Source organism: Symphodus melops (genome assembly GCF_947650265.1).
Source record: "Symphodus melops genome assembly, chromosome: 1".
Taxonomy (NCBI): Eukaryota; Metazoa; Chordata; class Actinopteri; order Labriformes; family Labridae; genus Symphodus; species Symphodus melops.
In genome coordinates this window covers 33,825,771-33,851,008 of record NC_136691.1, presented here as the reverse complement: position 1 = coordinate 33,851,008, position 25,238 = coordinate 33,825,771, and the positions used below count along the sequence as shown (strand labels likewise).

General features: G+C 41.6%; 1 protein-coding gene across 1 annotated transcript in view; it reads left to right on the top strand.

Moving 5' to 3' along the window:
- Positions 1-25,238, top strand: part of LOC306828294 (tight junction protein 2-like) — a 104,112-nt gene that overhangs the window by 46,188 nt on the left and 32,686 nt on the right. Inside the window, exons 2-5 of the mRNA XM_079350678.1 lie at positions 17,919-17,972; positions 19,755-19,879; positions 20,858-20,960; positions 24,991-25,231. Coding sequence (XP_079206804.1) covers positions 17,919-17,972; positions 19,755-19,879; positions 20,858-20,960; positions 24,991-25,231 — 523 coding nt within the window. The remainder of the gene's footprint in view (positions 1-17,918; positions 17,973-19,754; positions 19,880-20,857; positions 20,961-24,990; positions 25,232-25,238) is intronic.

The following is a 25,238-nucleotide window of genomic DNA, read 5'->3' as shown; positions in this document are numbered from 1 at the left end:
ACACACACACACACACACACACACACACACACACACACACACACACACACACACACACACACACACACACACACACACACACACAAAGCTTACGCATCATTAGAGATGTGTGTACAGTAGATGCTGACCTACTCCCTTTTTATAGCAGTGTGCATTAGCATAACAGACACTGACGAACAATCACAGACACACACACACACTGTACACACCAGCAGCTGAGGGTGAGACGGTGTTGAAATCAGTCAGTGATGGATGTTGGTGTTTCATGGCCTTAATGTGGACAAGTGTTCATCGCACCTTCTGCAGTTATCTTCATTAGTGTCTCTGCTGGGTCACGTCGCTGTGGCTGTAAATTAAACCGAACATGAAGTTTCAAAAAAAGAGAAGTTGCTGCTCTGAATACAAAACATTTAGTCTGTTTGCTCAGTGAGCTGCTGGGGTTTGGGCTTTGCAAAAATAACATGCCAGAAAAAATCAAGTTTGCAGTGGCTCTGCATTTTCACCTTTGAACATTTTTCCTCATGTTGGGGTTTAAATGTCTAATAGACAGAAAAAGTGTTGAAAACTTGACGAGCTTCTCCAGTAGATTTTTTCAGACACATGCCTTAATGTCGTCAACGTAATCATTGATGGATCATAGTGTGTCCACTAAAAGTTGTACTCTTTGTCTCCAAAATGTTCAGATTGTTTTTCCAAAGTGTCCGACAACCTTACAGAAACTTACCTTACAAGCAAACTTGATACCACCAGCAAAAAATGTGCAATCTGATTTACTAACAGCGTGCAGTGAGGATTGCGTCTTTCATATGAGCATATGTTTGCCTTAATGAATATGTAAAACGAGGCGTTTCTGCCTCAGCGTGCAAAATACTGGGAGGAGAAAATGCAAAGAAATTAAGTTAGTACACGCAATGTGATTTACCAAGCCAGGCAAAAATTGCGGTGATTGTGACGGTGTCTGAATTTAACACCTTTGAAAAGAACGTGCTAATCCAAGAGCCCCAGTGTTACGCACTGCAGACTGCAGTTAGGAGGAGACATAGGCACAATAAAAGACGTGTTAACATGTTTAAATGACAGAGAAATAAATGGTATGCATTTATTTTGTGTCTTGCTTCAATCACAGTTTAAAAGAAACACCATGATTAAACTGAACATTCACAGCGTCTGCATTCTAAAGAATTTCAACATTGACACTTATGTCGTCCTATTTCCTTCTTCTCGCCAACATTACATTTTAAACTGGGCATTTCCTTTTCTCGGGTTGCGTGTCTCTGGTGCGCTCCAGAGCGCGCTCGTTTCTTCACTCTACAGCCCCCTCCCCTGCTGCTGCGCTGTGGGACGCTTGAATGGGGGGCTCACCATGCTTGTACCCCCAACTTCAGTACCTGTTGTCATGGCATTTATGTCTGATCAGAAACAGCGCTGACCAGCTTCTGGTGCGCAACGATGGCACGAGTGGCACACACACTGAGCACCAGTGCCACAGTTCATTTGCCTCTCACTAATACCTATTTAGCACCTGCAGTCGTCCAGCTTTCTGTCCAAACTCTCTGTGACGTAAACCAGTAGAACGCGCAAAAGCCAGACAGAAATACGACCGCCTCCACAAGGTTTACACCTGACGTCATTCACGCAAATGTTCTTAGTAAATCACCCGCAAAAACGCCCACAAGCCAAACGTGCAAACTTTTGCAATGAGCACGCAATTTAGTACTCTTTAATTTAGATCTTAGTAAATCAGGCCCAAAGACGGAGCGGTCTCTTAACATGGGGCAGCTTGATGCTCTCATTCTTACACTACATACTGTACACTGAAGTGAATCTCTGCGTTCATGTTCTGTGCCTCCAAACGTTTTTTAAAACCAAAAATCTTCTACAGTCACACAGTTCATGTGATTAAGAAACACAAGAGCTCCGTGTTCTTCGTCACTTCTACTGTGATACATCTGGACAGGCAGACGCAGTGGAGAGGTGTTTGATGATTCGAGCACGTTTCATCTGATTTCAGACTCATTATTTTATACTACTCTTCACTCAACCTCCATTCTGTAGAAATCCTTGTTAATACTAAAGGACATGACTTGTGGGTTTTGACCTCCTGACCTCTCATCTGGCGCTCCCTCTGGTCAAACTTCATATTTGGTTAGACTCTAATAATAGTGACATCATCGGTTCATAGTTAATTCAACTGGACACTTGAACATTGAGGCTGTGGTGAGGGTGTGGGCTTCTGGATGATGTTTTTAATGCAGAGATGACTGTGTTTGGTTTAACAACATACAGCGGGTACGGACAGTATTCAGACCCTTTTCAATTTTTCACTCTTTGTTTCATTGCAGCCATTTGCTAAAATCAAAAACGTTCCTTTTATTTACACTCGGCACCATATTTTTTATTTTTTTTTAAGGTTTATTTTTGGCCTTTTTGCCTTTATTGATAGGACAGTGGATAGAGTCGGAAACAGGGAGAGAGTGGGGAGAGACATGCGGGAAGGTGGCCACAGGCCGGACGCGAACCCGGGCCGCCCACGCGAGGAGCAAAGCCTCGCAACATGGTGCGCGCACGCTGCCGCTGCGCCATCGGCGCCACCACACTCAGTACCATATTTTGACAGAAATGTAGCAAATTGCAAATTTATGAAAAAAGAAAAACTGAAATATCACATGGTCATCTTTAATTATGCCTTCATGTAAATGCCCACTAAGGGGCGCTGTGCTATGCCTGAACACTAATACAGATAACAGGAGCTGGCCTTTTTAACAAGTATAATTCAATCAGAATCAATACATCAACAAGAGTGGAAGTCCTAGGCATCATATTTGTTCATGTGTTGTCTTTAATTACCAACTGCACAAATATGTGGCCAATGTTCAGGTATATGTTGCTATGTGTTTGTAGATGTCGACAGTGCTCTCTGTCGTTCTCTCGCAGCAGCTTGTGGTTTAAATTTTGACGAAAGGTAGAAAATAAAGCTTCAGTGGCCAGTTGCACCAGCGACACGTAAGTTGTGTCTTCAGTTATGGTGTAGAGTCTACACAAAACCCTGAGTTCAAACGAGATACTTGGTTACACCACGGAGATGTAAGCTACATCTTAGCTAGTTAATGCGTAACGTCCAAACTAACCAAAACATTGTCGCAGATGTTTTTCATTTTCACCTCCTGCAGCCAATCAGTGATGAACTTTTTTTTTTTATGCAGCGCTTGCTACAATGTTGCCTCTCGAGCCTGAACGCAACAAACTAGCTAACGGCCGGGAAAAAAGTCTGTTTACATCCGTTACTATGGATACGCTCTCAGCGAAAACGTAGGCTAAGTAAAATGTGAAAAATCATCATGATAAGTTGATTAATGAAGCACATTAGCGTTTCTAAAGCTAGTTTAGTATAACAACAGTGACATCGAGTGGCAAAACCATTAACTGCAACACACCAAAGTCAGATATTAGTAATCAATAAGTAAACTGTAACCATATTACAGACACTAAATATTGCAGATTCTGTTAAACTGTGACATTTTAATCACTTTTAGAAAATTGTCTTACACTGCTTGTAAACAAACGTTAGTGAACTTAATCTGTCACGTCCGGTAAAACCCTCCAATCTTCAAAATTTTCTCACCTCTCAAAACGATGCGCCATGACTACCAGACTGTACGGCAGATTTTACACCTACAGGGAGTGAGGAATAAGATTTAAGTTGTAACTTATGTTGGAACTATGTCAGCTGGTGCAACACCTGAATTTAAGGCACGGCGTAAACTTTGTCGCAAGAACGAATTTACATTCAAAGTAGTCTACATTTAAACTTTCACAAAGCTGGTGCAACCCACAGCAGGACTTTTCCATTACATATATAGTTAAAATGAAACTTGGTACAAAATTTGATAGAAACTTTTGAAACCCTCTGGAAAGAGTTGCACAGTCCCCTCGTTCACACAGTCTGAACCTCAGAGTGGTTTCGTCTCTCAGACTCCTCCTCGCCTCCTCTGCAGCCGATCGTCCTTCTCTGCTCTGATGTGGGTTTGAAAGGTCGCGGTGTGAGATAGAGAATCCCATAGAGCTTCAGCCTCTCTGCTCCTCTTTGAAGATTAAACATCCATCGTAATGAAAGCTTTCCTTCTGAACCCCCCCCCCATCTCTCTGCACACTGTGGGACTCGGGCTGAACTTTACAAGCTGCTCCTGTTATTGAGACTTTTTGTTCGTAAAATACAGCTCACTTGTGTTACTTCTCAAAGGGTTGAATGCAAATTTCTTTTTTTTTTTTTTTTTTAGATAAAGCTGAAGATTGTAAAGTTGGTCACTGTTGTTGAACTTTGCAAAAACTTCTCTTCATGCTGCAGACTGACTCAGCAACCGGCCTGTGCTTTCTAATTTTAAAGGCCGAGTATTTTTATTTAAGGTCAGCAGGTCACTGTGAGCAGTAATGGCATCCCCTCTCCCAGCATGCATCACAAGCTCGCTGCTGTTTGCAGAGATGTAAAGATGCGATTCTCTTTTGTACCACTCACTGTAGTTTTCTCCTCCCATTAGCTCCCTCTCTGGAGGAGCCTGCTTCTTTATTCATGACGGAAAGATGAAGTCTGAAATATTTACAGCAATATGGAGGGGAAAGTGTTTCAATAAGGCATGAGGAGAAACAATGGCACAAGTTGCTCTCAGCTCTGAGGAGGAAGAGCAGGAGGATGTGAAGAAGCAGGAGGAGGAAAAGGCTGATGGAAAAGGAGATCCAGTTTAACAGCCAACAATGGAGGATTAAGCTGCATAATCCAGAATCCCTCAGGTGGAGGAATAAGTGGTCAGAAGTCATGGAGAAATAAAACAAAGGCTTTCATGTCATTGAAGTTTAAACGTTTGACAGTGTGACAGATCTCAGTGGGCCGGATCCTTTTCTTCTATAAGGTCACATGAACACAAAAATGATCCACTGGAAACGTAGTACTGGAAGAAGTTTTTCAAAAGAGTTCCACATCAAGACAGCATTGTTTTGAAAACAAGGATCCACAAACTGCCTCTTATTATCTGCCTATTGGATCCCTCTTATTCTTATTTGTATTATTTCTATCCACGGCAACTCTAGAGTCTGGCGGGACTGTAGGTGAAAATTAAATGGCGGGGGGGATCCCTCTTCCTTTTCCTCTTCCTCTTTCTCTTCATTCAGTTGCTGACAGATGACTCCTCTTTATTTTCCTTCTGTGACTTTCTTTGCGTGTCACGGTGTGCTGGTGGCGCAGTGGTTAGTGTGCGCGTCCCCCATGTATGGAGACTACAGTCCTCAACGCACGGCCTGTGGCCCACTCTCTCTTTCCCTGATTTCCATGTCTGTCCGTTGTCGTATCCTTGTAATAAAGGAACAAAAGCCCAAAAATAAATCTTTAAAAAAATGCGTGCCACGCTTAGCAGGGTAAACGAGCGGGAGCGTTTTCAGATGGGGGGCCCCCTCAGGGAGGTATCCTACTTTCATTGAAAAATGTGCTATGTTGAGCCACTGCTGGGGTTCAAAGTTTGTCAAATTAAAAAACAGCCTGGTACAAAAAACAGTTTTGGTCTTTAGAGATAACTTGTCTACCCATCTTACTTACTCAACTATTTGAACTATAAGGCAGAAAGTGATGTGTAATTAGGTGGCGTGGCCTCTTTGAGTGACAGGTGGGAGCTGCTCACTGTATGCTTGGATTCACCTCAGTTAATTCAGTCAGATCTTAACCTCTGGGCTGTGTTCCGAACATAATTATCAGACAATCTGTCTTGCTGTGCTCTTAGTTGTATTAACAGACTGTCCAAATAGTCTGAGCTCCACTTTTTTACAACCAGTCAAATGACAGATTCTTTGATTTTTTTATTTACATGTTAGCAACAATTAGCAGTTATCATTTTCATACCTGTAAGGTGATTCGGTGTTTGTCAACTTAATGTGTACGTCATCACTTTCTGATATCTCCCTGAGACATGTCTCTCAGACGTCTGGTGCGTGTCTCCTCAGGACGCTCGTTCTTAGAAATGTCACTCCTCCTTTGAGTGTTCTTACGAAATGTCTTTCAGGAGGACATGTTTCTTTATCCCAGCAGTGACACATTTTCTCTCCGCTGATCACACAGCGTTTGTGTTACACCCTGATTATTTACACTTGTATGCTGTGTGTCGTGCTGTGGCAGTGACTGGTACTCCTTGTGCGCGCACACACACACACACACACACACACACGCATACATAGACCTTACAGTGGGAGGGAAAGAGGGAGCTCTGTGTTAAGTGTGAGTGTGTAGTAGTGAGCATGATGTGCTGTGACAGCACTGAGCAGGCCTGTCTGAAGCTCGGAAGGCCACCCACAGACACACACAAACGCACGCACACACACACACGATCCATGCATACCAAGAGGAAAATAAAGAGTGTATAGATGATGGCAGAGCTGCAGGTTTTTACTGCTGCACATTTACAGAGCTTCTTTGGACTGTAAAAACTACAGTTTTACAAGCCGTAGCTGTGAACAACAAATGAAACGTCCACAACTGAATAAACAAACTAATAACTTCGTCTCACTTTTAACTCTGACAGAACATTTTCAATATTTGTCTCCTTTAAAAGTCCAAAGGAAACATCAGAGGTCGCACCTTGAACATCTCCAAAACGTGTGTACCTGTGACAGCTGGTAGATGTTGTATAAATAGGGAGCCATGGTTTAAACAAGCACAAGTACATAAATATATTTAAAAGAACATCATTGTGTCCACAGCAGAGCAGGGGAAGTGTCATATTTCTTTGCAAAATGAAAATAAGTCCTCGCGAGCACTTTTGCTGTATGAATTATAAATATGTGCTTCAGAGACGGTGACTGGGTGCTCCATGAATTTCATACCTCACACAGGATCAGCCTTTGCGTGATGGCACCAGTTTTTAAAAAAATTACATGTTACTCAAAAAGCTGATCACATGCTTGCTTTTATTTTTCTGAAGGATTATTGATATTATTGAGATTTCCTGATCGCAACCATACTCAATAACTTTCTATGTTTTGATTTGTTGGTTCAGGGTTACAAAGTTCCAGGAATCATCGCAGCTTAATGCTTTTTTGGGTGTTTTTTGGCCGGCACCTTCTGGATTAGGATTAACCATCTGTGAGTGTTAGAGTGACAGTAACATGACCCACTGTGAGAGAAAATCTTTTAACATCATTAAAAAGAGAGTATTGATGTTTCACAGCCCTAAATAACTGTTATTGATGTGTCTATTTTTAATAAATGTAGGGCAGAGTCACATAACAGGAAAAACAGATGTGTGTGTGTGTGTGTGTGTGTGTGTGTGTGTGTGTGTGTGTGTGTGTGTGTGTGTGTGTGTGTGTGTGTGTGTGTGTGTGTGTGTGTGTGTGTGTGTGTGTGTGTGTGTGTGTGTGTGTGTGTGTGTGTGTGTGTGTGTGTGTGTGTGTGTGTGTGTGTGTGTGTGTGTGTGTGTGTGTGTGTGTGTGTGTGTGTGTGTGTGTGTGTGTGTGTGTGTGTCCCTGTCAGAGCTCTAAAGCCTCAGATTAGGTGCAGAGCTGCTTGTTTATGGCTCTTTCATTGATCAGTGATTTCCCCTGAGTTCGCCTCCATCTCTGCTTTATTCTGCTGCTTATCTGTGTGTAACAGGCCAATTATTTGACACAGGGATTAACATTAAGCCTCTTTATGAAGTGAATCCTCCCCACAAATTAAAGGAGTGAGTTATTTGCCTGTAAGTGCACCTTCCCATTCGTCCCACAGAGAGGTTCGTGAAATGAGCTGGACGTCTAAACAACTTGTTTAGTAGAGGTGAAACATAAAGTGTTGAAATGTTTTATTGGCACCAGTAATACTGTTGACGAAAAACAATAAGGATCCTAATTTAGTTTTATTAAATGTGAATTGTGGTGGTTATTCGTTGTTATGGAAGCCCATTCTGTCAGACAAAAAAAACATGTCTCTGAAGTCAAACTTTTGAGAAGTCAAAGTTGTGGCTGACTAACTGTGACATTTTACAGTAATCGTGTTTGACTTCTATGTTATAAAGTTTCATCTCTCAATCTCTTTCATCTCCCATTTAGGTCAAATACTTCATAATTATGACTTCTTGTTTTACTGGTGGACATGGTCTCCTATAAAGGAGGTGGTCACACAAAGAGAGGCTCTGACTTTGACGAGGAGACTGGTCAGAGAATTCAGGTTTTATTCCGCTCTGAAGTCCCCGTTGCTCTTCGGTGTTGCAAATAGTTTCTGCAGTTTACTCTGTTTGTGTCTTGTCATATGAGTTTAACAGTTTACACCTCTGATGAGTACTGGTTTCTCTTTTTGCTCACTTTCTTGCTTATCTTTTCATTAAATGAAAGTAACGAGAAACACAAACAAACAACAATATAAAACAGAAACCTGAGGTTGACCGCCCTGTACAGTGTGGTTATCTTCACCTTTTATCCTCAGTGCACAGAATGTCCATCTTTGGTTTGCTGTCTCATGAAACACCATCATGTGTACGTGTGTGTTGTTTGGGCTGAGTAGTTAGTGTAAGTAGGCTTTATTAGAGCTTTATCTGTTTGCTCTGCTGATCCTTTGCTGATCTCACTCTTTAAAGTGAAACCCACTTTGTGCTTTAACCTCTCATTGAATGTGACTTTAGTCAGTACATTTGAAGAGCGACAACTTCAAGAGAATTAACTCTGAAACACATTGAAGGACCTTTTGTATTAAAAATATCCAAACTGGTTTTCTCTCTTGTTTTTACATGATTTTTTTTTTTTTTTATCACACATTGGGTCAAACTGTGGACGCAAAAGATGACTGAATTTGAAATTTCCTTGAATTGACAATTAAAGATTCCTGTTGGTGGATTATTGAAAGGTTAAGAAAACACCCAGATGAAAACTACAGGATCACAGAATCTTTGTATAAAACATGTCATATTGGTTTTCGATAGTGTTGCTAATGTTAGCAGTGCTCGCACCTCCACCCTTTAGCCCTTGTAGGTTAACATCCAAACACCTATTTAACCTGAAGCAGCCTAATTACAACTTTATCTCCATTTACTAGATAAAGATCTCAACCAAATTGCTCTGCTGCTACGAGGTGTTATCGGATCACTGTGCTCGTTTACATCCAGGTTGAAGAATAAGGAGAAAAGTCATTGACTGAAGCTACAGCCCTGACGAGCGGCTGTCTGCGTGACATCTTACTGTGTACTGAAGATTTAACTGGCATTGTGGGTCTACATTAATACATATACCGAGCTTAACTGAATAGTAACTCAGTCCATGTCCTAGCAGAATTTTGGCATGATATAAAAGAGCTGTGCAGACGTCAGTTGAAAGTAAATTTTCAGCTTTTTTTACAACTTAATTTTTAAAGTTGACATTCATTAAAATTTTATTTTATTATAACAATTTTTTATTTGAACAGTTAAAGGGATACTTCATCCATCGATACATGAATCTGAGTTGAAATTGGGTCATATGTAGTAAAGATGTTAAAAACAATCTTTGAAGTTGGCTCATGTGGATGAAAGACAACAACTCCCAGAATGCACAGCACCACAGGCCACTCCCACTGAAGCTACGGTGCTCTATCTTCAGTCTACAACAAATACGGCCTTCTCCTCTACTGATTATGAGATTTCAAAAGGAATGACAGTGAGGTCCCGCCCACGGATCTGTAGGTCTGTAGCTTGAGTGGGTCGAACATACGAGGAACTAGCGATGCATTTTCACCCCTGCTAAACCTGCTAAAAGGACCATTTTTGCATCATCTGAGGCTCCTTTCCAACAAGAAATACAGAGCTTTCCTGTCTCAGGGGGAAGTGAGGGCGAGATGCACGACCATTCAAAAAATACTCCCAGGTTTCTAATTATACAAATCTTAATACAAATGACTGAAGTATTTAACTTCCCTTTAACTTCCATTTGGTTTCCGTTAGCGTTATTTTTGTTACCTAAATTTTGTTTTGCTAACTCCAGTCAGCTGACTTCATTTGCTCCTGGCAATCTGAAGAGATGATCTGTCGACCCTGTTGTCACCCCCTTATTCAATTGACACATCTGTATTGTGTGTAAAGCCAACCATTAAGTAGAGAAATAAACAGCTCAGTTTCTACTCTCATTGGCTGTACTGGTCGAAGAACAGTGAACGGAAGGTCCTGAAAGCTATGAGTTCATGATTTAGCAGCTTACAAAAGATACAGTTGAACAATCAAGCAAATTAAGTTGTGAAATATCTGAGAATACTCATAAACTTAATTCACTATCTTTGTAACCTGAAAGTAATCTGCTATAATCTAGATTTATTTCTAAAAGTATATCCTTGACAGGACTACAATTATCAACATAAAGTATTAATCACATTAAAATGATTGAACAGACTGACTTTACAGACACAGTTTAAACATAGTTAACAGGCTGCAAATGCCGGACAGATTAATCCTGCAGGATTATTGACAGAGCAACCAAAAGAAACACCTTTAATCATTGTCTATTAATGTTGAAAAGTATTCTTAAAAAGCAGTGGTCATGATGTCCCTTCACCTGTCCAGAATACTGATGTTACAGAGTGCAGACTACAGTACTGCAAAGTCTTATGGTTTTATTCATTTTAAATGTTAAGATGTTTAAATTACTGCTTGAATGTTTCTATCCGGTCACCAGTTGTTTTCCTTGAGCACTCTGAACCAACAAAAAGTTCAGGGGCTGAACAGAGTTAGGGCACAGGCCTCTTAGTTACTATATAACATGTAAGTGAGAGAGAAAGTCAGGGGCGAGAGAGGCAGAGTTACAGCAGCAGGGGATAGAGCAGAGTGACAGTCGGGGAGGAGGGAAGACAGACGTCTCGTTCTGTTGTGCCCGACTCTCCCTTTAAACCTGGGGATCCCGCACTCACCTGGACATGTCAACCGACCTGCGCAGGAAGTGGAGGAGTGCCGTGCAGGCGCTCAGGACTCTGCGCAGAACGAGAGAAGGAGGAGGAGGAGATGCTGTGAGTGAGATGTTATTTTTAGTCCCCCCCCCTCGCGGTGCTAAGCTAATCCTCAAATGCACAGCTTATCAGGATTGGAGGTAGGACAGTGAGCAGAGAGGTCAACAGTCGCTCCTGCGGGAATTCTGCTCGGGCTGTGATGCTGTCTGAACTCCCTCAAGCGAGCTGGACCATGCTGGGTCAGGAGTGTTACAGACAGGGACGTGCTTTCCACAGAGCAGGGGGGCTCAGCCCGCAGACGGAGCCATGAGTCTGGAGTGGCTGCAGACCGGCTGCTGGCACCGGTTCAGGCAGGCCAGGACGGGAAGAACGGGGATCTCAGATGGATTCATGGAAGGGGGAGGCAGCAGAGACGGCGGGGGGGCCAAGATCCAGCTGAGGGGTCTAGAGACGGAGCAGCTGATGGGCAGCCTGGTGGTCCTCTACGCTCCTGCAGGGAACTCCTGTCTGCTCCGACTGGTGGGACAATGTGTGCAGGATTTAGAGCAGAGAGTGTGTGTGGGCTAGGAGTGTATAAATGTTTGAACATGTTTAAAACAATTATATCGATTTGTAGATTTCATAACATTTCAGCTGGGTTGGAGAGGAATGAATTCTTAAAGAAATGCAGTCAACTCCACACCATCTATTTTGGAAAACAAAACTAAATGCTGCCAATGTTTTTGAGCAATTTAGACAGTGCAATAATTTACTTTTACATTTTTGATCTTTGAAAATAAGAATTTATCTTTTTGTGGGTGTCTCGGACTTCTATTTGTGTACGTATCTTTTTTACTGGAATCACATCAAAGTTTAAAATCTGGTATCCTGACAACCCTCGTGTATGTCCTTGGAGTGTGTGTGCTGGATTAAACAGGCGCTTATTTAAATAATGTCATATTGTTGTGTAGTTGTTTAGCAGTGACACTAATCAAAGTGGTAGTGGACGTATACTTGTTAGATAACCGGGATGTTAAAGGCTCTGAATCTTTGGTGTGTGTGTGTGTGTGTGTGTGTGTGTGTGTGTGTGTGTGTGTGTGTGTGTGTGTGTGTGTGTGTCCGTACGTGTGTGTGTGTGTGTCCGTACGTGTGTGTGTGTGTCCGTACGTGTGTGTGTGTGTCCGTACGTGTGTGTGTGTGTGTGTGTGTCCGTACGTGTGTGTGTGTGTGTGTGTGTGTGTGTGTGTCCGTACGTGTGTGTGTGTGTGTGTGTCCGTACGTGTGTGTGTGTGTGTGAGTGAGTGTGAGTGAGAGTTTCCTGCATGCTGCATTCGACCAGTTCCTCTTGACTCTTGTGCGCTGCTGTTTGCTGCTGGTGTCGGTGGAGATGTTTCATTGATCCCATCAGCTCTTAGAAAGGCTTTTTTTCATTCACATAAATGTAACATTAAAAACGGTTTTCTGACGGATGTTTGATGAAGATTTAATCAGAGGAGCCCCATCTTTTTTTAAACTTTTTTTTATTTTTATTTATTTATCCTAAATTCGATGCAGGGTAAGTCAAATTAATCCCATGATTTTTCATTGTATGTTATTTTTTATCTTATCGTACACTTTTAGTCGATAATATTCAGCATAGTCGTTCTTTTTATGACACTTTATTTGGTCAAAGTAATTACTAACTGCTGTTGTGAAGATCTTTGTAATTAAAGATGCTTCACATGAATGAGTTAAACAGGATGCTGGTTTTTAGAATCATTATAACAATTGAACAACAGGACATGAAGAAGTTCTGCACTGTGATTAAACAGGATTAATATTATAGTAAGACAATCACTGTCGACATGAAAGTAATGTATCTTTAGTGTCATTGAAAGTTTACTGATCATCAGTCTGACACAGCGGCTGTGAGCTGCGTCTGTGCTGCAGCTTCAATCTCTTTAGGTGTTGAATTTTTTTCTTCTTGTCGCACAGCCAGCCTGCTCAGGGCTGACAGGTATCCCCTTCACTTAGTGCAGCTCAGCAGTTGTTTGCCACAGACCATCAGAGTGAATGTCTTACGAGGTTCCTGTTCAGTTTGCAGAGATCAGCAGATGTTTGGTGCTCAAGGTACGACATCATTTAGATTCAGATAAACAGTGTACTTGAACTTTCGTGAAGGATGAAATTGTACTCTCAACTCACCATTAGAAAAAAAAAAGAGATTAAAGTCAAATAATTGAATCATTTATTTAAATTTTTTTACAATGAATTTTTTTTTTAAAAGATCATTTCTTTGTATTCTGTTGTTGTAGTTTTCCTCAGATGTAAAGTTGCTGGTTGGCTGAGTTGTTGGTGGTGCTGCTTTTAGGAGAATACTGGTTGTTTCTTGAGGTACTTCTCATGATGTCCCATAATGAAAAACCTGGTATCTCTACATATGTCTGCGTAAATCTGCATATTGATTTGATTTTTCACTGCAAAATATGAACATGCGTCTGTTACTGGGCTGCACTTCAGACCTGGAGGTGATGGAGCACAGCTCGTGTGTGTTCGGATCATTTTTTTAAACCTTCAACTTGAAGTGACTTTTAATTATGTGTAGTGAAGTAGCTCATCTTTTTTACAACCAGTTCTGACAGTGTGGAGTCCGATCTGACGATGTTACTGTTTGCAGTTGATTAGTCTGCTGCTGCCTCAGGCCGAGTCGTCGTCTCTCAATCTGAAGGTCGAGGGTTCGATTCCCAGCCCCTGCAGCTACATGTCATACGTGTGCTGAGCAAGACACTTTACCGGCGTCGCATAAACGTGTATGAATGGGATTAGTTACGTCTGATGGTGGCTTTGCCACCAGCGGGTGCATGCATGAGACTGAGTGTGTAGGTGTGACCTGCCGTGTAAAAGGACTTTGAGTAGGCAGAAGAGAAGAAGGCTGAACAAGCTCAAGTCTATTTACCATTTGTGCCGCTCGCAGTGACACACGTACATTTCTTTCACTTAGCTGTGTGTCTGTTTGAATAATTTAGTTGTGCAGCTTGCAGTTGTCACAGATAAAATAAATAAATAATAAAAAAACAAAAGGTGAAAGCACAGAGATGGTGAAGTTTAGTTTAATGCACTGTCAAGTCTTTTATTTTGTAGCAAACTTTATCTTTAAATAAAATGTGTCTGAATCACAGAGGGGATGAATATCATCGAAATTTCACCTTTATTGTGGTTTTTACATGAAGACGTCACAAAAGTCTGAATTTATCACAATAAACAACAATGACGCTTTCTCTCAAAGCGTCCAAAAATTATTTTTGTAGATTTTAGCTGTTTGATTGGAGCTCTGCGTATGACGTTCATACTTTCAACCTGTTTCAATGTCATCAAATGAAGCTAATAATTGGTCCAGAAGTTTTCAGCTCATGCTTTGAGTGTGGGCTCATGCATGCATGGTGTAGAGAGTTTTGATCGGTTTATAAAACGTGCAGAGTGCAAAGTTTGCACTGCTACAGATGATGGATTTTTTTGTTTTTCAGAGCAAATGAATTATTAATTACTGTCAGGACTTAAAGACAATTTTAACCACATTTTGCAAAAGTGTATCTGGAGAAAATTACCTACCATGTCTTTTATCATTTAGAGCTGCATTCAGAGCAACAGTCACTCTGTAGCCTCTCTTATTAAATGAGTTAGCTGTTATTAATAGAGAGACAGGAAGACAACTCGATATCCTCCCTGTTCAAGATACAATGTTCCTGGTCTAATCCTCTGCTCTGTCAGTGTCATTACTGTCTCATACCAGTGCTGCACTCAAACATTCAGCCCCACCACCCCCAACCTGTAGTCTCCCACTGAGGGGGGTTTAAGATGTCATCTCATCACATTTGCATATAAAATATAAAATAATCCTGCGAGCTGCGATGAGGTTGCTGCCCGGACACTTAACACAAACTTTGTTTCGCTGCTGCTGAAACACATTAAATGGTAATGATGGTGAAGTGGGACGAGGTGAACGGGTCGTCATGAATCAGCGCAGCACCTGCTGGAGTTCTTCTGCTTCGTCATGTCGGAGTCTGTTGACATTTTCTTCTCTGGTCATCGTCTTTAAACAGCCGCAGAGCACGACTTAAACTCGCTGAGCTGCAAGTGAACGGCTGACTGACTATTGATGAGACCATCAACCTGCTGCTGACTCTGTGTGTGTGTGTGTGTGTGTGTGTGTGTGTGTGTGTGTGTGTGTGTGTGTGTGTGTGTGTGTGTGTGTGTGTGTGTGTGTGTGTGTGTGTGTGTGTGTGTGTGTGTGTGTGTGTGTGTGTGTGTGTGTGCGCGCGCGCGCGCGCGCGCGTGTGTGTCGGTTGAGCTAAAATGACTCGAAGGCATTTAACTAAGGTGAGACAGAAAGGAGCTGAGTGCTGGTTTGTGTGTGAGACGTGGTGTGTGTGTGTGTGGCACTACTTTGCAAATGTCAAGGTGTAAAAATTGTAGATTCATGTTTTATAGATGTTGTCTTCCTGTAGAGGCACTGATGCTGTAAATGATGTTAGGGAGTGAAATAGTTTGTTAGTGGTCATTTTCACTTAAATTGATCATTTAAACAGCTTGAAGTAAAATAGATAAATAGATCGTTCCTTAAGTAAAGACAAGCTTGTTTTCTGTACAGTCAGTAATATCACAGTCGTGTGAAGTGACAATAATTCTTGTTTTATTATTTAAAATTGAGAGGCAAAGTGTGTGTGTGTGTGTGTGTGTGTGTGTGTGTGTGTGTGTGTGTGTGTGTGTGTGTGTGTGTGTGTGTGTGTGTGTGTGTGTGTGTGTGTGTGTGTGTGTGTGTGTGTGTGTGTGTGTGTGTGTGTGTGTGTGTGCGCGACTGTCTTGTCTTAAACTCTGCAGGCTGTCAGTACTCAGAGGGTTTTTGGGTCAGGGCTCCGGGGACTCTTTCTCTGATGGAAAAGTTTCCCAGGTGGAGCAGCAGTAACTAAACCAAAGAAGGACTGTATAGAAACACAGAGAGTCAGATGTATCATTCTCAATGTTGTCGGCAGAGTATGTGACGCATCTTCACATTTCTCTTTAAATTCTAAAAATGGCTCGGTGTGTTCTCGTACATGCTGTTCATGATGTTTGTTTCTTCAGATTTCTTTTATTAGCGTCACTGTCTGCACAATGTTTAAAGCACGACAACAAATATGTCTGTATTAAGAGTGACAAACTTCTCTCTATGCTAAACACTTAGCCTACACACCACTCTGACCTTTTTGTTTAAATGCAGTGACACGAGGGAGACAGTGATCAAAGTCAGTATACTGTCTTAGATATTATTGGAGATATAACATCCATCAGTAATAGTGTGTAGCAGCACAGCTTTACTCGCAAATGTTTCATTTCCCAACATCAGAAAAGTTTCAGTCGGGTTGAGTTCAGAAGTGTTTTATTGGGCCTGTAACTCTGCAGAACAGTTATCAGTGGTGTTCAGTCGCTTCCTAAAGATTGAGACTTCTTTCTGTACTTTGAGCGCTTTCAAGTTTGAAATATAGTGCCGACCACGCTGTGTTTAAAGCACAGCAGCATGCCCCCTTAAAAACACACAATTAATGGGAATTGAACCGGAACTTGAACTCAAACTAGATCAAACTCTTTTCCAGAAGTTTAGAGAGAGACAGAACATTCAAAGTGAAACTAGAGGAGGCAGAGCTGCATCAGAAATATGAAAGCTCGTCATTACAGGCTCTTGTGCTTTATTGCTTCCCTGTTTGTCTCACATTCATAAATGCTTAAAATCAGATTTTTGCAGATCTGAATGCCCAAATGAACATCTGCAGAAATGAACACAGAGACAGACGGACAGCCAGTCAGACAGATTGAGAGTTAAGGTGTTTATGGGTTTGGGCAGATGTTTTGTTGGTGATTTTGTCCAATTAAAAAGCTCACAGCAGACAGAGCGACGCACAGGAAGCTGTTATCGACTTCATAGTGACTCTTCTCTCACAGAGGTCACTTCAAGTTCTCACACCCACGCAGCCTACTCGTGTGTGTGTGTGTGTGTGTGTGTGTGTGTGTGTGTGTGTGTGTGTGTGTGTGTGTGTGTGTGTGTGTGTGTGTGTGTGTGTGTGTGTGTGTGTGTGTGTGTGTGTGTGTGTGTGTGTGTGTGTGTGTGTGTGTGTGTGTGTGTGTGATGCTGCTGCTGGTTGAAAGTTTTACTTTTCTTTTTTGTTGCATTGCGTTGATCGAAAAAAAAAAAAAGTACACTCATTATTTTACTCAAAAAATGCAACAAACTGCATTTTCTTGAGTGTCACAAAGTCCCCAGAAAACAGAACTTGGAGAATATCTTACTGCTGTGTCTTGATGTATTTCTCTAAAACGGAAAACAACCAATCACAAGATAGAAGGCGGACAAAACTTTGGGATGCGTTTGATTGGATAATTAGCTTACTATGTACTCACATAATGTTTTATTGAAGTCTATTTGAACAATACAGGAATGCTGGAGTTAAAAATGTAAGCCTGTTTTTCACTTCATGTCGACTTTGTTCAGTAGGAATAAACATGTTTACAGCCTGGTGCAGAAAAAGGATTTGGTCTGGTCATTTAGTTTCTGGATCAGCAGACACAACACGGGGTGGATTTTATTTAACCCAGGTGTTGTTGTTGTTGTTGTTGTTGTTGTTGTTGTTGTTGTTGCTGTTTACCAGGAAGCTTGTTGCCATGCAGACCATAAACCAGTTTGAGCTTCTTCGACACAGCAACCACAACCATTGAGCTTTAAAAGGACGCTTCAGAAACCGATGGGTGACATCACTGAGACTATACGTCCATGTTTTATATAATCTAAGATTTCTGCGTATACAACATGCTCAAACATGCTGTGCTTGTGTGGATGTGATGCACAAACACTGATACTGTGAACATGTTGTTCTGTCAGCCGTGAGTGTTTGGAAGCCTTGGGGAGACTTTATAGATGATTGGATGATTCTCTACAACAACTGAGATCTATCATTAGTCATGGTATCTGGTATTTAAATGCAGGGATGAGTAACCGTGCTCTCTTTGTTTTCTGCAGAGCTCGGGGATGGAGGAGACGGTGTGGGAGCAGTACACAGTAACTCTGCACCGGGTGAGTTTATTCATCGGATGTTCAAACAACATGCATCCATTAATTCAACAGCATTCATCATTCATTCCCTCTTAAATATGTACATGAACAACATCATAAAACGGATCTGAAAAATCCGTATTTTACTTCTGCTCCAGTCCACAACTTGACCAACCTGTAGAATCCACATTTAATCACTTCTGAGCTTAACGCTGAAACTCATTATTTCTCCCTAATTGGAAGAAACGGTGTCCTCCATTAGTAGAATAAATCTCGATTATGTCTCTGAGGTCAGAGTCCTTCTGTCCAAACGAACAAATCTAAAAATAGACCCTCAGACCCCCCCCCTGCCCCCAGCTGACCCCGCTTCAGGCTGCTGCACCACGTTCATGCAGCCATGTGTCTGTGTTTAAATGATATATGACATGAGGAAATGAATGCACATGAAAACACGGGTGATGTGCAGGAATCTGAAAATGTCACAGATAGTTTAGTTTTCTGCTTGTGGCAAGAAAAGTTGAATCAACCCTCAACCTTTCCTTCTGCATGACACATCATGTGTTTACTATTTTAGTATTTAACCAAACCAGAAACCAGAAAAAGAAGTGTGGTGTGAGGTCCGTGTGAGTCTCAGGCTCATTGGCAGCCCTCTGGTGATATCCTTCAGAGGACTATTCATTCTTCCATAGACGACACGGACGTTACTGCTGTTGGTCTCCATGGTACTGACAGCCAAACGTTAACCCTCTGCTGTGAGCTGTAACAGAGGAGTTACTGAAATGAGTCCCAGTTACTACAATCATAAAGTATCAGAGTCACTGCATCATGTAAGTAACTATATGATGCAAAGTAACTTTGGTGCCTCCATTCTGAAATATATGTTCCCATTATTTACAGACTCAACAGTTGATATGAGGCATGTTGTCAACAACATACCTGACTATCAGTTTAGTCCTGGTGTACAGAAAATCAATCCCTGCCTGTTTCTGAAGGAGTGTATCATCTTTGGACTGCAGAGGCTCTCGACTATATCAAATCAAGTAACGAGTAACAAGTGTTTTTTAAAATTTCTTTCATTGTAATGACATTATTGAATTTAATGGTATGTAGAACGATCAGATGCTGATTTTAGTTTGATGTGTTTGGTAAATTAGCCACATATTTCCTGTTAGGTCCTGCAGACAGGAGCACAGTCCTCCTGAATGACGACCAGGTTCATTCTTACTTCCTGGCAGCCTGCAGTCTTCTCTCAAAGCTTGTCTTCTTCTTGTGATAAAAAGCTACATGGCAACAAGAAAGAACATAAAACGCTGGATGTCCTCCATTGTTGACCTTTTTGTCGACTGTGCCTGGTTCCTCTTCTTAGCTAAATGTAACGGCAGCATGCTACGATATCATGCTAATAAGTAACTGAAGTGTCCATCCCCATCCGGTTTACACCCTGCCTACCAGGCAATGGGACGTTTGGCTGTGGAAAAGCAGATCAGGGTTTCTGTACCGAACTGGACGGCTTGGTGACAGGTCTGCCCACACTCACAGCTTCGCTGCTGTGTCCCTCTGCTAAAGCTAATTTAGCATAGGCTTACAGTATATCTCTTCAAAAGTAGATCTCCGCTTCTCGTGTCCCTTTGTTTTCCTTCTAGGGAAGTTGTGCCAAAAATAATGAACTAGTCCCTTCTTTTTTTGAGCATGGGAACAGAAACACCTGGTATAGTGGAGCCTGTACTTCTAAATCTGTCCCTCAGATTACGTCAATGTTCTGGTCGTATCTGTTCTGTCTGACTGATTCTCTTCTTCCTGCAGGACTCTAAGATGGGTTTTGGCATAGCCGTGTCAGGAGGGCGGGACAACCCCAACGTGGACAACGGAGAGACATCGATCATCGTGTCAGACGTGCTGCAGGGAGGACCAGCAGACGGATTACTCTTGTACGTCTGACAGAAAGATTAACTGCGCTTTACTGGTTAAACCGTGTTCATTACTTTTAAACACACGGTACTGGAAATTAATTTCAGTCCAAACATAACATTTGAATGCCTCTAAAACATACAACTCTGCACATGAAGTTTCTGAAAAAGCCTCTCGTCCTTCACAAGTTGTGATTAGTGTACTTGTGTTTTATGAGCTGAAGGTTTTCTGTCTGAATAGTTGTAAACGTATATAAACACAGAGATTATGGGATGTATCGTCGCGGTTGCTGTCTTGGAGAGGGGTTGTCCCTCCTCCCATGTTTGCAGACGACCTGATAACCTTTCTAACACACTTTAATGTGATTCACTGGCCTACATACAGCAGGGAGTCACAGTAACATTTAATTTATTTAAATGTTTTTATATTGTAGGATGAGCCCCTTGAGGTGTATCACCATACATGCAACAGAGAACTGATACAACACTAAACTACAACAACAACAGGTAGAGCTCTGGACACCTTTAGAGGAGAGCGGTTCAGTCGACACACAGAGAAACAGTGCTGACATTATTGAAAGCATACACAATCATTGTGAAGAGGAGAAAACAAAGTGTTTTTAAATAAGTGAAATGATGACAAGAAACGAAGATTTAGAGGAAACTGATTCCAATCGGAAGGAAGACAAAACATAAAGGCTTTTTGAAACGGAGGGAACTGTGAAGAGAGACCGATCAGAGCTTCAGAGAGAATAACTTGGTGTGTAAATAACAAACAAAAAAAAGAAGATTTTTCTTTTAAACACATATCCTGGATCATAAATACATGTTTGAACAGCTTGAAAATATATTCACATTTCAGCTACTTATGAATATTTTCACGGTGGTCTGTCCTCTTAAAGTTGGCAACAATGGTGATGCTTTTAGCTTCGTGTTTTCACTAAAACTCAGTTGTTGTTTGTTTTAATGATATATTTGTGTTGTGTGTTTGTCATGCAGTGAAAATGATCGAGTCATTCAGGTGAACTCCATCCCCATGGACAACGTGCCTCATTCCTTTGCTGTGCAGTCGCTCCGGAAATGTGGAAAAGTGGCCAAAATAGTGAGTACGAACAACACAGGGAGAAAACACAGTGTGAATGATACTCGTATAATGAGTACAAGAATAATGTGAAGGGTGCTCATGAGGAACTGTTTCTAGCACAGGAACCATCTGCAACAGAACCTCATAAAGGAACCGTGTCAGATCACACGTGTTGTTGTCGAGTGTTTGATGTCTGAATGAGTCAGATGGATGTTCATGTGAAGAAACGTGTGAACAACGTTCCCTTCCTCAATACCTTAAAATCCATCACTTACTGCACGGTTATAAGACAGGATAGGATATAACTTTATTGATCCCCAATGGGGAAATTCGGGCGTTACAGCAGCAGCAGCAGTGCAGAGTCAAAAACAAAAAGCTAAAAATCGAATGAAATAATAACTTAAACATAAATACAATCCAGGTAGTAAGGGGGGGATATATACAGAGGACTATAGTGTGGTGGACTCAGCAGGACAATGAAAAAGATAGTAATAATACTGTGCAGTGAATGGCATGTTAAAGTGACCAGTGAAGAATTTAAAGTGACATTTGTGATCAGAAGGTTTTGTAAACAGTATTGATGGTTAACCTTCTGATCACAAATGTCACTTTAAAAAACTTAAAGACGATTAGAAGCCAGATTCCACTGTTACTGCTCAGCTTCGATTGAACGTGCGTTGCATTTATTTCTATACTAAATATTCAATATATTACGTTTCCACACAGAAATGAGCAGTTGTCCTTTAAGTCACTATCTGGCTGAATTATTTATGAAGGTTCGAGGATGGGTAACATGACAGTACAGCCCCCAGCGATCCCTAGCAGGATAAGATACATGGATAACGGATGGATTGAAGATGTGGTGTAGATGACGTATAAAATGTCACGTGGCGTTAAAAAAGGTTTTCTGGGTTGTGTAAATAGTTTTTCTCTTTAAATGAACAACATGTTCTTCGTGTATCTGTGTGAGAGAGAAAAGAAGCAAAGTGGACTGACGATCATAAAAGTGTTTTGTTGTGTTGACACGCCAAACTTATAAAGGAACAGATATTGTGTAATTGTCTTTTAAAACATGAACGAGGAGACCTGCCTGTTTGTTTTTCATTAACTTTTTTTTTTTTTTTTGGCTAAGTTGCAGGTTGGGTTCGAATTTCTAATCCAATATACCTTCTGTCAAATTCAGTGAACATCTCATTACAGCCAGCGAGCTGTTTGTTTGCACACACAGACAAAGCTGGGGGCGAACGACACAACGGGACTGACATGAACCCATCAGTGACAGGTGGTGTTCATGCCCTCTGCCCTCGACTGGCTTCTTCCTCTGTGCCTCTGGGTTAGGTCTTTGAATTGAATGGGGATGATTAAAGTTTGGAAGAAAAATCAACACATTTAGAGAGGAAAGCAGAGAAATTAAATCTTTTTTTTTTCCTGACAAACTTCAATAAAGATAAACACAATGAGAACAAACACAAGTGTAGAATGAATACAAGTCATATACAGAAACATTTATTTAACATGATACTTTCAGTATTTTGTGCAAAATGTTTTCAAATAATCTCCATCAGTTAATCATGTAATTACAGTGTGTGTGTGTGTGTGTGTGTGTGTGTGTGTGTGTGTGTGTGTGTGTGTGTGTGTGTGTGTGTGTGTGTGTGTGTGTGTGTGTGTGTGTGTGTGTGTGTGTGTGTGTGTGTGTGTGTGTGTGTGTGTGTGTGTGTGTGTGTGTGTGTGTGTGTGTGTGTGTGTGTGTGTGTGTGTGTGTGTGTGTGTGTGTGTGTGTGGTTGAGTTGCACGCTGCTCTCTGTTCTCAGGCGTCTTCTCACGTTGCTCTAAAAGCAGCTTCTCTCCGTGTGTGGACTGAACTAATCCCTCTCTGCTCTCTTTTAATTATAAAATCTCTTTTAAATATCAAATCCTGACGCGTGGTGGAGAATCGGATTCCCTTCTTCTCTCTGAACATCCACTCTCACGCCTGAGTTAGACTTACAAAGCGTGCAGTGTTAAGCTGTGTCTCGGCTCTTTGTGTTGGATTCTTTTTGAAGTTGTCTTGTTGAACATAGTGTGCACAGAGACGCTGCCTTGCCTTCATGTGTGAACGATCAGCTGTGTGAGAGTTAAAGGGTTAACCGCAGCGTCTTCAACCATCAGATTCTGTAACAGTGTGTGTGTGTGTGTGTGTGTGTGTGTGTGTGTGTGTGTGTGTGTGGTCACTGCAACCTGCAACTTGAGGTTTTGTTACGCAGATGTTCATCTTTGATTTTGTATCTGATCAGTACAGAACATCAGTAGTTTTTAACTGATCAACCAGTGTTCATGTCTGACCAAAAAAGGACACAGGAGAGAATATGCACTTCATGTTATTCTGTGTTTTTTGTGTCTGCCTTATTACTTCTAACTAGACGGAAGAGAGACGAGCAATCTGTAAAACAAAGAAAACAAAAGTGAGAAAATCCTTGAAGCATTAGTTAAGAGACCTCATGTTGGTCTCATTTTGTCTTAAGAGAATTACCTGACACACGTGAGGATGAGACAAGTGCAAGCTTCTTTATTCCTTTTTTTCATATTGAGTCCACATTTGGGAGCTCAGACTGTCAGATCTATAAATGAGACAACCGTAAGACATTTCTACATGGAGTGTAAACTAAACCTAAACCTTCATTTCAAGTTTTTCTTTTAGGTCTTAGAATGACACTGTAAGGATAAACATAAGTGACCTCTCTCAGGTCTCACACAGGACTCACTGTGACATGAACCTTTTTTATGTTGCAGGATTGTCTTTAAGAAAGAAAAAAGACAAAATCGCTTTTTGGTTCAAACATGTTTGTGTCTTGTGTGGGAGATAAAGATGAGATGTAAAGAAGATCTTATCCAATGTTTCACTGTAGGACCACGTGTGTTCCTTCATGCTGATTATGAAATATGAAACATTTTAGCTGATGTCAGTCAGTAGTATAAGAGGAGAGGACTATCAGAAGAATCCGTATTGATTCCCTCATTACACTCCTTTGGGTGTGCAGTGTGCACCATTAGTCCCATGTTCCCTCATTAGTCCCATGTTCCCTCATCAGTCCCATGTTCCCTCATCAGTCCCATGTTCCCTCATCAGTCCCATGTTCCCTCATCAGTCCCATGTTCCCTCATCAGTCCCATGTTCCCTCATCAGTCCCATGTTCCCTCATCAGTCCCATGTTCCCTCATCAGTCCCATGTTCCCTCATCAGTCCCATGTTCCCTCATCACGATGGTGTGTAGCATGATACAGTCAAAGAAATGTTTGCTGGGACTGCTAGCCTGGTGATTATTCCTCTTAAGTTTCCATATGTGTAGTGACTGTGCAGTGGAGACGTTGTAGTGTACATTAAATGGCAGCAGAATGACTTGTTTGTTGAATGATTTGAATACCTTTAATGCTGTTACGTGTTGCTGTCTCGTCAGGACTGTAGCTCTGATTGACGGGCTGCTCTGCCCACTCCTCTGCTCACCGGCACAGTGGACAGATGACATCCTGTAGCATGGAGCACTTTGTCAATATTGTGACAAACTCAATACCTCAGCACAGACATGTGAATGTTAACCTTCAAGGTGGACCAAAGGCTGGTGGTGCTAGCACTGCCCATGTGCTCATTACATGACTTTATTATCTTTACCGTCTATTTTTGGCTTTTAGTGAGCGTGCCTGAAGGCTTCCCAGTGGCGTCCTTCACTCCAGATTTAAATCAGTCTTACCCAGCAGTTTAACAGTCCAGTTTAGTGTTTGGGATTGTGGAGAAGTTCAACTTATTATTAAAAAGCTACAAATTCTGGTTTCTTACAGTTTCTGATGTTTCAAGTTTAAGGGTTCAAAGTTGGTTTGCTCGTTACCAAGTATCAGTAACATTGCCTTCTATTTTCGAGCTGGTAGTAAAACCTCATATGGTTCAAAAAGTGTTTCAATAAACGTGTCACAATAGTGAAAAAGTGCGAAGGTGTCACTAAGTGGTTATTTCAATAATCGGATTTGTGTATTTGATGCCTTTTTATTGAATCTTTTTTGTTTTTTCTTCCCTCAGACGGTGAAGAGACCTCGTAAGATGGCGGTCCACTCGCTGAAGCAGCCTCCGTCCCCAGACGGAGACAGTCGGGATTACACCCCCTCCACCCACTATTACGACGCCGACAACGATAACGGCTGGTACCGTAGTGAGGGCCGCGACCACACCTCTGACAGCAAGGAATACCTCGACCCTGATTACATGGGTGGGCGGGACTACAACTCAAGAGGGAGGAGCCGTGGGAGGAGCCAGGAGAGGACATCCCC